This window comes from Pholis gunnellus, assembly GCF_910591455.1.
Source record: "Pholis gunnellus genome assembly, chromosome: 12".
NCBI classification, from domain to species: Eukaryota; Metazoa; Chordata; class Actinopteri; order Perciformes; family Pholidae; genus Pholis; species Pholis gunnellus.
Genome location: NC_136539.1, coordinates 8,601,751 through 8,615,560, shown reverse-complemented (window position 1 = coordinate 8,615,560; position 13,810 = coordinate 8,601,751). Strand labels below are relative to the sequence as shown.

The following is a 13,810-nucleotide window of genomic DNA, read 5'->3' as shown; positions in this document are numbered from 1 at the left end:
CCTTGTGCCTGCGCTTGCACTTTTTCCCTGGCCCTTGTCCTTGTCCTTGTCCTTGTCCTTGTCCATGTCCATGTCCATGTCCATGTCCGTGCCCGTGTCCATGCCCATGGCCATGGCCATGCCCATGTCCATCTCCGTGGCCACCATGGCCTCCTCGATGACAGCTCCTTCCTGTAATTTGTCAAAAATTGACATCTAGTAAATGGGAATGTCAGGTATGCAATATACATTCAATACATTTGGAAGAAAGAGGAGAGAATAAACAAAAAGCAACTGTTATTTACCTCGTCCAGACATCTCCCAAAGATCCCCTGCAGGCAATTAAATGTCTATTCAAATGATAAATAAAAAAACTGGTTTACAAAAGATTCAAAAGTAATAGCAAATGCAACTGTAAGGCCTGTTAAGGGTTGATATGTGCAACAATTACAAATTATACCAAAAGCAACACCGTCTGATATATATACAAATATATACATATACATATATCAGCAAAGCGTTAGAGGTAAACTTACTGTGTGCTGGACAGCAGATCCGCAGACACAGCTGTTCCCTGCTGCTCCTTTTATGTGAAGCCACACCTGAAGGTGAAGCAGTCCATCAGGTCAGGTCACCGCCTTCCCTCTTATCAGAACATATTTGCATTATGAGGGTACGATATACGTGTATAATCTGTATCATAAGTACATGTAGCTATATGTACACCATAGGAATATTGCATATGTGTTGAAATAGCAATTAGATGTTATTTGTAAATCTCTGGTGTTGTGAACATAAGAGAACTACAGCTAGGGACGTGTCTCTCTCACACACACAAACACACATCATATCACCCAATGTGCTATTTGTGAGTTCTTTGGTCCTCTGCACAGCGGGTTTGCCAAGCATGCTTGTTTGGAACATTCTTGTCGTAGCGAAGCAGTGTGATGTTATCAGGAGAGAAAACTCCTCTGAAGAGTGATGATAGACTTTTAGTTTGAGCCGTCTGTTCACTTTGCGTGCCGACACACACAAGTCGCTTCATTACAGAAAAGGAATGTGAAACATTTCAATGTATTTTAGATCAAAGTCAGAATTCTGAGATTAAAGTCAGAACTCTGATGATAAAGTACAAATTCTGAGATTCAAGTCTGAATGCTGAGATTAAAATCAGGATTTCTGAGATTAAAGTCTGAATTCTAAGTTTAAAGACTGCATTTTTAGTTTAAATTCAAAAATCTGAGTTTAAAGTCAGTATTCTGACTTCTTCGTTCACTGAAGAGACGGGCAAGATGATATAGAAATGAACATGTTGTGGGTGAAGTATTACTCTAAGAACTCAAGCCTTCAGATTTAAGTCAAGTCTTTCTTAAAGTCTCAGGTTTAGTTGAGTCTTAAAGTCTCACATGTCAAGACAAGCGTCTCTAGGCAAGTCTTTTCGGAGTCACATCTCAACTCTCAGGTTAGGACTTGAGGGGGTCAACTAGTAGGTCAAGTCTTTAGGGAGTCAAGTCTCAAGTTCTGGTTTTTGAGTGGAGTAGAAATCTGAATTGTATAAAGAACAATCTAACTGATGTTATTTTTTTACATCCACAGGAATATTTGAATACATGTATATATATATATATATATGTTACCTTGAAATTCAATTTGAACTTTTGTTGTGAGAAGAATTCACCATATACACCCCCCCCCCCCCCCCCCCCCGGCCCCTCCTCCTTCCTTCGCCTGGAGAAAGTTAGTCATTCTTTCATTCAAGTAGCAAACTTTGGGCAATCCCGATTTATACCGTGATGAAACCGATTTGTCATCCTGAAGAGGACGTGTGAGAAAGGTGGGGGAGGTAGATACAAAACCAGCTTTCTTATCTGCATCTGGTGACGCTTAAGACTTACCAAAGAGTAGCTGGTGCTGGCTTAACCAGTTGCAAAGTCTTGTCTTGTGCTTCACCTCAGCTACGAAAATAAACAAACACTCTCAAAACATTCCTCACGAACACACCTGTACCTCCACTTAAAAAAAATCTGGTGTGACAGAGATAGCAATAGTGGGCAAAGGGCAAAGATCTGGAGCTTTTGTAACTTATTGGTTCTCCATCGTATACATCAGGGTAAAATGAATGGCCAAGCCCTATATACTGTATATATAGTAGAAATATATACTGTGACTAGCCATACGTGCTTGCAGTGTGACTGAATCACAATCTACAGAGGCAGAAAGGTTGCACGTTTTGAAATCCCGCTGCCACTTCCACTGTAGCGTCTGCTGGACCGCACACTCGAGCTAATAGGAGAACAAATACCAATGCAGTAGGAGGCGTTGCAAGGCATTGCTGAAAACATTTCCTCATGTTGCATAAAGGTTAAAACATCATGGGACATGGCTGTTCATATACTGGATGTGTCAAAAAGAAGTCAACATGTTCCTACTGTGAAGGTCTCCGTTTGTGTTGCTAGGTTTTGCACAAAACACTTTTGGTTTTATCGATACAAGTAAAATCCTGATCAGGAACATGTATTTTGAGTTTTATTGTTTTTAATAGAGCACATTTCCACACAGTGCATGCTCTGTGTTTGATACTTAGCTGAGCACAAACCAATGTGAAGCAAGTACAAGTACAAGCACATTCATTGGAGATAGATCCAGTCAAGATAATAGCATAGAAAAATGATTGATCCTAAATGCAAAAGGTAAAGAAGGGGCAAGGATATGAGGCAATGCGAACATAAATGTTTTAATACACTTAATGAACCAGAGCACACGAACTGGACTTCTTGGATAGCAGCATGTTAGCACAAGACGTTATCAGGGAGTAGCTCTGACGGATGGGCCGTCCTGGAATGTCAACACAGAAAGTAATCCAAAGAATGGAATGCGTGACTTTATCTGATGGACTCTAAAAACACAGCTGAAGTGTTCAAAAATCCAAACACAAAGAAAGTGTGCACAACTCGTAGGCTGACAGCATTTCAACACTCATCCCTCCCATAAGACAGTTCGTGTGCCACCCACAAAAAAAAGATACACGTTCCATTGATAGCCCGAAACTGAACGTGGCTGTTGTTGTATTTTGCGTCTGTTGAGGACATTGAGTTCTCATATCCTAGCACATAGTCTGATGAACCCTTTTAAAAGTCTTCACAGCTTGACCTTGCCAGCCGATGGACTGCTGGGGTAAAGCGTTGAGAAGCGACCGAGGGTCCAGACCGTGAAGACATTTCTGTAGGAGGTGTAGCTGATCGCACAGCTCTTGTTGAACACACCCGCAATATTCTCCTGAGGAGGGGGGAGGACAGAACAGCCGATATCAAAGCTCCACATTACATTTCATACGGTCATCGGATTCATTTCCTATTAGTTGTAATATCGGCGGAGGAGCAAAGTGTAAATCGAGTATAGGGCATGTGATTAATTAGATCTATTGGAATCACCTGTGGCCAGTCTCCGTTGGGCAGCTGGTTGTCAATCAGCAGCTGCACTCCTCTCTCAATGGCCCGCCTGTCAGGATGCCTGGTACGCACACAAGAGATTTAAATTTCATTTATTTAGCTTGGATTCGGTTCAATTCAAGTTGATCGGATCCAATTCACTGTCAAGTGTCTTTTGTAGCCAGGTTGAATAAACTGGCGAAGGCAAATACATAATAATAATATAAATACACGACACACAACTAATATCAACAGTAGAGCTGAACTCTGGCCATACAACCCAAAGCCTATGCAAATTAGCCAAACCTGATCCCATTATACCCAGTTGCATTGTGGTCCAGCGTAAACACCGAGCCTTTTGAGTTGAGCCCTGCTTTACCTGACAGCCATGAGGCCTAACAAAGCCCAGCAGGTGTTGTGGATCTGAGCGCTGCTGCTCTGGACGTAGCGCCGCTGCTCGCAAGACTCAAAGTCCTCCCCCCAGCCTCCGTCCGGCATCTGCCGGTCCAGCAGGAACTGGCAGGCTCTCTGCACCTCGTCGCACACATCCCTGGGAACAAGAGGCACGGCAGTGTCATGAAGCACGTAGGCTCGGAGTTCATGGACTGTTGCTGTGGGTCAAAAGCGATGTTCATTGGTTCAGAGTGAAACTTCATTGATCCGTGTTTGGAACTCTTACCCATCCTTGTAGACGTGACCCATACAAGCAAAGGCTTCAAGGCCAAACCATGCTCCATACGTGAAGCACACTCCCCAGGACCTGAGCATGAGCACACGCCGATTATTTGATTATTAATCACGACCGGTCCACCGGGGAGGGTATCAGGTTGTGAAATAGCAAGTGTGTTCTCACCCTTCCCAGGATCCGTCAGGCTTCTGCACCTTCCTGCAGTACTCCAGTCCTTCTCTTAGAGTGGACCTGAAAGTGAACAACAAACGCATGAACAGAGAACCTCTGCCTCGTTCCTTCTACAATTCTTAGAGAACTGATTCAGGTAAGAATGTGGGTCAAAGCTTTTTTTCTTTGTTTTTTTGGATCTCTCTGCCATCATTTCTTTTCTTCTTACAGACTTAAGTTATGAAACAAAACCAGGACAGCAACAAATGTGATCATAATACATGCTGTAAAAGCAAACTTAGTTTGAAGTTCTTTTGTTGAGGTTTATGCGATTTTCATTCATTCCATCAGATTAAATCTAATGTACGTGTGTAGTGTACCTTATCTCCTCAGCACGGTGTTCAGGGTAGGCCTTCTGGAAGTGCTTCAGAGCCTGCATTACTGCTGAGGTACACTCCACATAGGTATAATCTATCATGATGTCACCTGAGAGAGAGTGAGTGAGTGAGTGAGTGAGTGAGAGAGACAGAGAGTTACTCATAAAGATCACATTTCACAACACACACCGCATCCTCTTTTGAGAAACATGACCATCATATTGACCTTTGATATTGAAAAGTCAACGATATTGCAACATGTCCAGAGTGTAATGGAAAAAGTTTTCCAGCCTTTGAATGTTGCAAAAGGACACAGAAATGCCAAGTTTATATTTGGCTTATTCTTTGTTTCCCTTTTTCACATCTGCACATTTGCAGGTTGAGTAACACAGGCAGCCGTGGCAGCGTGAGCATCAACTTCATTCAATTCAATATTATTTGTATAGTCCAATATCACAAATCACAAATTTGCCTCAGGCAGCGTTATAATCTGTATATAATATAAAATCTGACATCCTCCGACCCCTGTACTGTAAAGACCCCCCCCCCTAATGATAATAATGGATCTAATTATATCTCTATCTCCACAATGTTGTCTCATAACATACTGCAGATTGAAAGTAGTGTGTTAACGTTAAGACTGAACATGGATGCTGACACTAACAGACCTACCGAACACCTCGGACGGGTTGAGCAGCTCCAGGAGTCTCCCTCCTCTCTTGGTTTCATATGTGGCAAATCCACCGTCACAGTTCCTCATGCTCAGCAACTACAAGGAGAAGGTAATGAAAGACTTAAACCCAGGAGAGTATGCATCTTCATTAAAAGGTCTCTTCCAGCCATGTGTTCACTGTGGACCCACCACATTGACGGCATCATACAGGCGCTCTGAGGTGACAGGCTGGCCGATCGAGGGACAAAGCTCCTGCAGCAGCATCACTGACTTCAGGCCCTCCGCTGTGCAGTCAGCCACGATCCAACCACAGTCGCGGGTACTAAAGGGGAAGCCTCCCTGTTAAAAAAAATGCAAGAATGAAGTTTTTTCCGAGGCCGTTTTTTGCCTTCCATGTCAAAGGCCTTTGAGTATTTTATTCCACAATCATTTGAAAAGCGTTAAAAAGTGGTTCTTGTGTGATATTCCTTTTACCTTGTTCATCTGCCTGTAGTACTTCTGGTACTCGGGAGGATTCTCAGGTATCTGTTAAAGTGGAAAAACTAGTCAGGCATCCCTCTCTTGATCTTCAGCACACCTTACCGTCTTTGGTAAACCGATCTCTGCGCAGAAGGAAGAGTGCATCTACTCATGGACGAGAAGATTACGGTGGGGCGAGATACAGCCCCCCCCCCCCCCCTTCCTTGGCTGGCTCAGTGGTGCCAGATGAAGCTAACAGCATCTTGTAGCTATAAGCTCCTCATCCATGAGTGGACGCACGCTTCCTTCTGAACATTGCTGTTGAGTTTTTAGAGTGCCATCTAGTTTCATTATGTTCCAGAACAGGCAGACATCTTCTACGACCAATATACGCATCACTCTCTAACTCGCAATATAACAATGAAATGAAAAATAGCACCTCACGTAAGAGGAAAATATGTATTATCACAGCAGTAAAATATTTAGATGTATGTTTTATTCCTGCTCGATGCTGACGGCCGTGTGGTTGGGATGTCGGTGGTACCTGTGTGATGGTGAGAAACTGGTGGGCGTCTCGGAGGCACTCTGATAGTCTGGAGTTATCCTGTGCTCCTGCCTGAAAGACCCCAACAAACAACTCATTATAATCAGTTACTGCTATAAGATACTAGGACTTTCTGGCTCAGTACTTGCCTGGTCTGTATCTAAAAAGGGAAAACTATTTTCAGTGTCTCTTAACAATTTGATATCTATGAAAGGTCCCACAGGGGTCAATACTGAGACCACTGCCTCTATCGGCCACATCGTCTTAGTTCCAGAGTCACTTCACCCTCATCTTAAAAACATATCCAGAGTAAGAATATGTTTGTCTCAGGCTGATGCAGAAAACCTAGAATCTCTTGTTGGTTGTGATCTGCCTAAAAAGACGGTGAACCGACTACAGCTAACATAAAATGCAGCAGCCAGAGACCTAACAAGAAAGAACAAATGTGATCACATTACACCTGTTCTTAGATTTATTAAATCAAAACTGAAAACGCGAGTGGCCATTTTTGCGTTACCTCAAGGAAAGCCTGTACAGCAAAACAAGTGTCCCAGAGTTGAGACCCATTGGTCCCCTGTGCACAACAAAAACAAAGGACAAGGTGGTCAAACACTGAAACTCTCACAGCAGGACAAGATACGAAATAATAAAGTATGGAACCAGCGAGTAGGCTAAGAGAATGTAATTGGAAGGTGAAACGTTAATCTAGCTTTAAGGGCGGTTTTAACTCCACCTATCTGCACCATAACCAGATCATTTCATTGCAAAAAAGCAGTGTTTCCACTCAGAGCTCCTTGATATCTCAGCTCCTCCGTCGTTTCTAAAACGTGAACCTTTAGGGGGAGAAACCCTCATGATCTAAAGTGATGCAGCATGAAAACCACGAGTGCAGTGTGGTGTCACACACTCGACATACAAAAGGAGCCGAGAACAAATTCTCACCTGCATTTTCATGCCATCTAACCCCAACCTGGAACACAGAGAACTCACTGTTAGTTCATCTTTGACTAAGATTCTCTTACAACACAATGCAATGAACAATTTAGACGTTTACATATTATATATCGGAACACATCAAATATGACAGCTAATTTCTGATCAGTGATGGAACAGAAGTTTGGTTTGTTGTGTTAATAAGCCGTCCGACTGACCAGAGGTAGTCTGGGATCCTGGACACATGCTCCTGGAAGACCGGAGAGGAGGGGCCATCCACATACCAGCGAACCAGCATGTTGATAGTCTTAGAGATCTGAGGAGAAAGGCCAATACTTCATGTTCTCACCCTATTGTTCTTTTACTGTGTCAGTTTAAATTGGTGGATTTAAAAACCTTTGGAGATGAGTAGTAGTGTTTGTTTTTTTAAATGTCAAGCATAAACCTCTTTATTCTCTTTGAACCTGTGTTCTTTGTTTTTGACATCTGTACTTTTAGTATCTGTGTATACACTACCGGTCCGATGCTGATGCATTTCGTGAAGCGATCGTCCGCCTGGATGTGTTCGTACAGTTCTTTGACAGCCTTTGCTCTCAGCGTGGCGCTGTGGTGGGCTTCGTACACATTCAACACCACTGCAGGGCAACAGGAACACAGTCACAAGGTTAGGGGAGTGATTTACGGAGCAACTTTTAGGGAAATTCCAACGAAAAACACTAATTTCTTTGTCATTGCAAAAGAACATCCTGTTGCCAGGGCTACGCCTCATGTTTTTCTTCAGTGTATCATGTCTCAATACCAATCTGCGATGTGCAAAACATTTCAGCGTTATCGCCTTCATGCTCAAAAGGTGTTGAATCTCAGTTACATAAAACGTTTCTTGTAAACGCTCATACGTGCTGCTTGTTTTACGGCACCATGCTTGCGTAGGTGGTGGTTCATCATCATGGTGCCCAGAGCGTTGTGCATACTTACTGTAGGCGACGGTGAGCAGTGTGCTGTGAGGTGTGTACATGTCACATGCTGCCACATTGTTCCTCTGAGCGGGCCAGTCAATGGTGGCATAGTCCTGGACGTACAGCTCCTAGGGAAACAAAGAGCAACACAACATTTGGTTATGCAAATGTATGAATACAGTGTGTTTTTGCTAATTGATTCAATATTAAAGTCCCTTACAGAGCAAGAATGCCAAACATTTGCTGGTTCCAGCTTCTAAAGAATGCCAGTTTGCACTCGTCTATGTTTTATTTCATTGTGAATCAAACATATTTGGGTATTGGGCTACAGTCTCACTTCACACTATCAGAACATATTATCTGCAACAACCAAATACACCCGGGAATGAAGCCAAAGGCTCTCCTCTGACGCGCCCTTGTGGGATGAAGTGGTTTCAGCACCTGTCTGAGGCTGAGGACCAGCGAGTCTTCCTCTGCAGCCAGTCTGACAGCATAACAGTAGCTCATGGGGAGGTACACCTGGCGGCAGTGACACCACAGGGTAGAGGGGTGGGCCGGCATCCAAGTGGGAAACAGCCTGGAACAGATACAAACAAACCCATCATCCCTGAATCGACGCAGAAGACAAAATGTTTGTCGACGAAATCCTCTGTTGCACAAAGCAGTGAGACCATTTCCATTTCAAGGAAGACATTTGATGTGTTTTTCCATTCCAATAATGTTTATTGCAAATTGTAAACAAGTGGAAACACATTTTTCATGTGAATAGTAAATGTTTTTGGAATAACAGCTGTTATTTTGTGTCACTCCTGACAGCTTGTCTATATATCATAGGTGTATAAACAGAACTGGATACAGCTCTGGAGGCGGCGCCCCGTTCATTTCTATAAAAGTTGCTCAGCGGTGCATGAAGCAAAAGAAAAAAGTTCAAACTTCCGAGTACAAAATTCAGATATTTCTCGGATCTTCCGGTGATATTTTTGCACCCACGGCTCCACTGAGCCTCCACTAACCCCCCCCCCAACGCTTGTTCTCAGGCTCATTCACATGATCTTAGTCAGCATATATGATATTATATGACTTTACACTTACCTCAGCTGAAATGCTAAAGCTTTTCAGTGTACTTAAAGCAGGACTGATGGACAGAAGAGGACATAATGGGATGCTACGACTCACCACATCTCTGGGAGCAGTGTGTTCATTCCCTCCCAACTGTAGACATTTAGGATGGCCAACCAGAATTTACCCCATGAGGGAATCCCCACAGCGCCTCCTGTGCAAAATAAAATACACGACAGCTTCAGTATGAAGCCACTACCATCAATAATCTATGTGTTTATTACTATAAGCATGGACTATAGCTCACATTCAAATATTACGCCTTTACTTAACACAAAGCAGTAACATGCTCCCCATTTTAAAAATCTGTTTTTTCACATTTGGATTTTTATACTTGTATGTTATCAGCACAGACAGATTATCAGTAATTAGTGCCAACTGTAATTATGTATGTGTGTGACGCACTGCACATTTTACAATAGCAACATATAATAATAATGAAACAACAACAACTGACGTGGCCTCTTAGGGAGCATTTCTACCTATTTGTTCCCACCTTTGCTGTGCAGGTTGTTCCTGGCTCGGACCATATCCGGATCATCAGGCTCTAATCCCAGGATCCTTAATGAGATGTAACTCAGCGCTGTGCCAAAGACGGTCGACTTATCTTCAATATGTCTGAAGAAAAACACAAAAAACATCAATGATGCTGCCGTAAGCAATGCTTCAGACAGACACTGCACCTTTGCTGAGACGATACTCTGCAAAGCGTAACCCGTTGCCTGTTGCATGACATGAAATCCTCTTATAGTAGAAGCACAGTAGTGATGCGAGTGTGGATCTTCAGTTGACTTACAGACCCCAGCCTCCATCTGGCAGCTGCACGGAGCGCAGGTACCTCACCATCTCTTTCTTCCAGGCTTCGGCCAGGGGGATCTTAGCCACATGGCATGTGATCAGGAGACCTGAAACGCACAAGTGGACGCCATTACAGTGACAGACAGACACGCAAGCACATGAAAAAAAGTCATGAAAAAGTCAAGACATCCTCCGCTGAATTCTGTTTAGTGTTTTCATCATCATCTGTCATTTACAAGACAAACATTTACAGAACTAAAACATTCAGGTGATTCATTTTCTAAGTCTGATATCAATTGTTTTCTCTCCTGAGGTAATGACTCTTTTGAAAAAAAGAAGATTTTTTTATTTTTATTAAGTGCTTGTTGGTGTAATACTCATTTTGGCCACAAGAGGCTGAAATGCACCACTACCCCATGTTCTACACAGGACTAAAAGCATTAATGCTGTCTTACAGGTAAGTTTTCCTCATGTGCTCTAAACAGAAGGTATGTATTGTGTGCTAGTAGTATTGTAACATGACTGTCATGTTTTTCTTATGGCTAGAAATGCATTAATCTGCACTAATCTGCCGTTAGTGAAAACATGAATGCTTTTTATGCTATTTGGGACATGGGGTAGTGGTGCACTTAAGCCTCTTATGGCCGAAATGAGTATTACAACAACAAACACTTGATCCTGACAACAACAACAAAAATCAGGTGGCAAGTTTTTTCCACCACCTGTTTTATATATGAAGAAACTAAATTAAGAAACATATAAAGATGATCCCGGCAAAACCCCTTTTCACCTGATCTTGAGTCATTAACACAGGAGAGAAATCAATTTAGATCAGACTTAGAAAATGGATCACCACAATTTATTTTTCTTACTTGCCTCCCAGGTCATGACATAACACACAGAGGTACTTTTCTTTCCTTTTAAAATATGCTCTATACGTTTAATAAATGATGTCACTTGACAATAAATTACAACAGAATATTCGAGCGGTGTACAGTTACCGGAAGGATGTAAATCAAATCCTTTGCATTTGATTGGGCCGCTAAAAAGTGGGCAAGCTTACAATGTAGCACAATACTGAGCTACAGAGGACTCCATACACACCTCCGCTGTCTTTTAAAGTCGTTTGATCGATGGACGTCATGAAATTACTTGTTGAAATTGGTCGTTACTAGATTACATATGCACACGTCATAGTTTGGGATATATTGTTGAGTAGGCGCACAATATAACTGTGGATGTGATATTAAAAAGTTAAAAATGCCCTTTTCTTTTCATCTCAACTTTAAATGAAACGTATCCGTTACTTCGAAGGACAACAAATTGCGGCTGCAGATTACGGGTGTCCCAAATAAGAACATAGAGGAGGATGATTGGGCTACCTGGGAGCAGGAAGAGAGGGCCGCCGTAGTCCCCTGCCCAGTGACCGTCCTCGGCCTGGAGCTGGCTGTAGAAGTGCATACCTTTCAGAGCTGCATCGACGGCCGTGTGGGCGGCCTCGGAGCCAGACACGAAAATACTCTGTGGGGAGAATGGGTGATTAGAAATGAACACCAGACACATGCCATACAATGCAGGGGTCTACCGAACACTTTGATTACCATTAACAGAAACAGCTTACGGTTTCTGTTCTATATTCGTACATTAGAAGTCTAAGAAGTCTTTTATTTCATAACATGATAATGTAAGACATCTCCAGGTCTATATCTGAAATCATTCACCACACACACTTTATTCTCACTGTATACTAACAGGGTTTATTGTGTCCGTTTTATACGTTTCATAGAGAGTCCATATGAATCAGTGCAAAGTAAAATGTAGGGAATAAGTAACAATCACCAAACAAACATTTTTTGATTTGAAACAATTTTTAAAAAAAGCCTACCGTGTCCAAGCCTAGCGAATGGGCCTCCAGCATCGTCTGCTCTCTGTCGGGGGTGTCCCGATTGTCCACATAGCACCAGGTCTGCCTGCCCTCCACGTTACTCAGCCTCCAGCGGCTCAGGTCTGTGGCTGCCTCCGTCTTGTACGGCCCCCCTCGCCTCCGCAGGTGCCTATGAGAACAGCAAGTATTGTAATGTTAGATACTTTGACTTCGCTCATTATGTCTGAGATACACAATACAAAACTGTCTTTAAGTGATGGAAATATAAATATATATTTAAAGGCAGCGTTTCCTCCCTATCAACATAAGTATAAACTTCAGAAAGACTTTTTTATTAACAGACATAACCAATACCTAATACCCCTGTACCTTTGTGAAGCTTACAATGGGCTTATATTGTTAGCTGTCTGACTGAGGTGTTGATTCATTTTGGGTTTTTGGTATCTTGTATTGCATTATGCTGCATTGTTAGAAGTAGGACATCCATAAACCGTTTTAATAGTCAAAACCTGTTTTGGGGGCGTATATATCTAGACGTCCATTGGTCAAACAATGTGTGTTGTACTCTCAGGATAAACTACCAGTGGATTAAAATGCTTTTAAGATAGGCATTTGATTAGTAGAACTACAGAAGTATAATAAAAATATACTTACATTATCAAAAGTACTTATTTAGAAGCAGAATTACTCCTGTCAGTATATATCATTTTATTTTAATAACTGATGCATGACCATGTAAGCAGCTATACTTTTGTACCTGGTTGGGCTGCTTTAACTATAACAATGCATGTTATGCTATTCTTCATCATATAACTGCATATAATAGGGTTTTGAATCTACAAAGTAACAGCAGCGGTCACACTATTTATTAAAAACACTATTTCCCTCTGAAATAGACAGGAGGTTAAATTTGAACAAATTGGAAGCACTGAAGTAAACATACTACTCTCCACAACAGCATTTACTATATTCCGTACATTTTACTTCTGGCTGACGAGACAAACACATTTATTCGAGTGGTTGTCCACTCTGGTGGGCCTCTTCTACACAGCAGTGACCGAACAGTTAGCTTACCTTTCAAAATAAAGTTATTTTGTTGCGAGTTGTCCAATAAAGCTTCGAGTCTGCTCACTTGATACAATGACCGAACTAACTTAACAGTTTTATTTTATAAGCACATTTAACTAACTTTGTTGGGGTCCATTTTGATAGACATTTCCCACCTGACAGAATGTCCAAACTCCCTAAAATTGTCAGAAGAGTGTCAAAATCACAGAGATACAACATTTCACACAACTGTGGAAACTAAGTTACAGTTTGGTTCAAATAGCTTAAGTTATAGTTCGGTCCATCTTTTGAAAGGAACGTAATTTACGTTATTAGGCTACCTCCCGTCGCTTTCACGTCATTATATCTGTTGAAAAACACTGAAACCAAGTAGTTTTTGCGACATTAGCAATGAAATTAAACAAAATACTTACGTTCCCTCAGTCATATTTGTGTTTGACAGATACAGAGTTGAATCCTCCGCTGAACCATGTAAACGAGTTTATTCTCTGGTGCTCTGAAAGCACTGCCCCTTCTGCTCTTTTCTTGGGAATTGTAGTTCTTTGAATAAAGTATAGGTTACGTTTCTGCACAGCTCACACTTTATTTCCCAGCATAACTTGCGGGGCCGTCCGAGGAGTTCTCTCCATGGAGAGACATGAGCAGAGACTCGGCTGTCCAATCACAAACCAGTTGGGCGGTGAAATAGGCGGGTCTGCCACGAGGTCCTCCACTCAGAGCGCTCCTACGACAAACGCTACACATGTGCTCACA

The 13,810-nt window shown here is 42.2% G+C and overlaps 1 protein-coding gene across 1 annotated transcript; it reads right to left on the bottom strand.

Moving 5' to 3' along the window:
- Positions 1-2,762: 2,762 nt before the first annotated feature.
- lss (lanosterol synthase (2,3-oxidosqualene-lanosterol cyclase)) lies at positions 2,763-11,580 on the bottom strand. Its single transcript, XM_079170767.1, has 20 exons — positions 11,487-11,580; positions 10,103-10,211; positions 9,803-9,924; positions 9,364-9,460; positions 8,629-8,764; positions 8,207-8,315; positions 7,748-7,866; positions 7,450-7,547; positions 7,241-7,268; positions 6,816-6,872; positions 6,299-6,370; positions 5,770-5,820; positions 5,485-5,634; positions 5,295-5,391; positions 4,626-4,731; positions 4,261-4,326; positions 4,087-4,167; positions 3,787-3,957; positions 3,411-3,489; positions 2,763-3,255 (listed from the first exon to the last, which is right to left on the bottom strand). The coding sequence occupies exons 1-20, from the start codon at positions 11,563-11,565 to the stop codon at positions 3,118-3,120; spliced, it is 1,965 nt and encodes a 654-aa protein (XP_079026893.1). The 5' UTR covers positions 11,566-11,580; the 3' UTR covers positions 2,763-3,117.
- Positions 11,581-13,810: the final 2,230 nt, after the last annotated feature.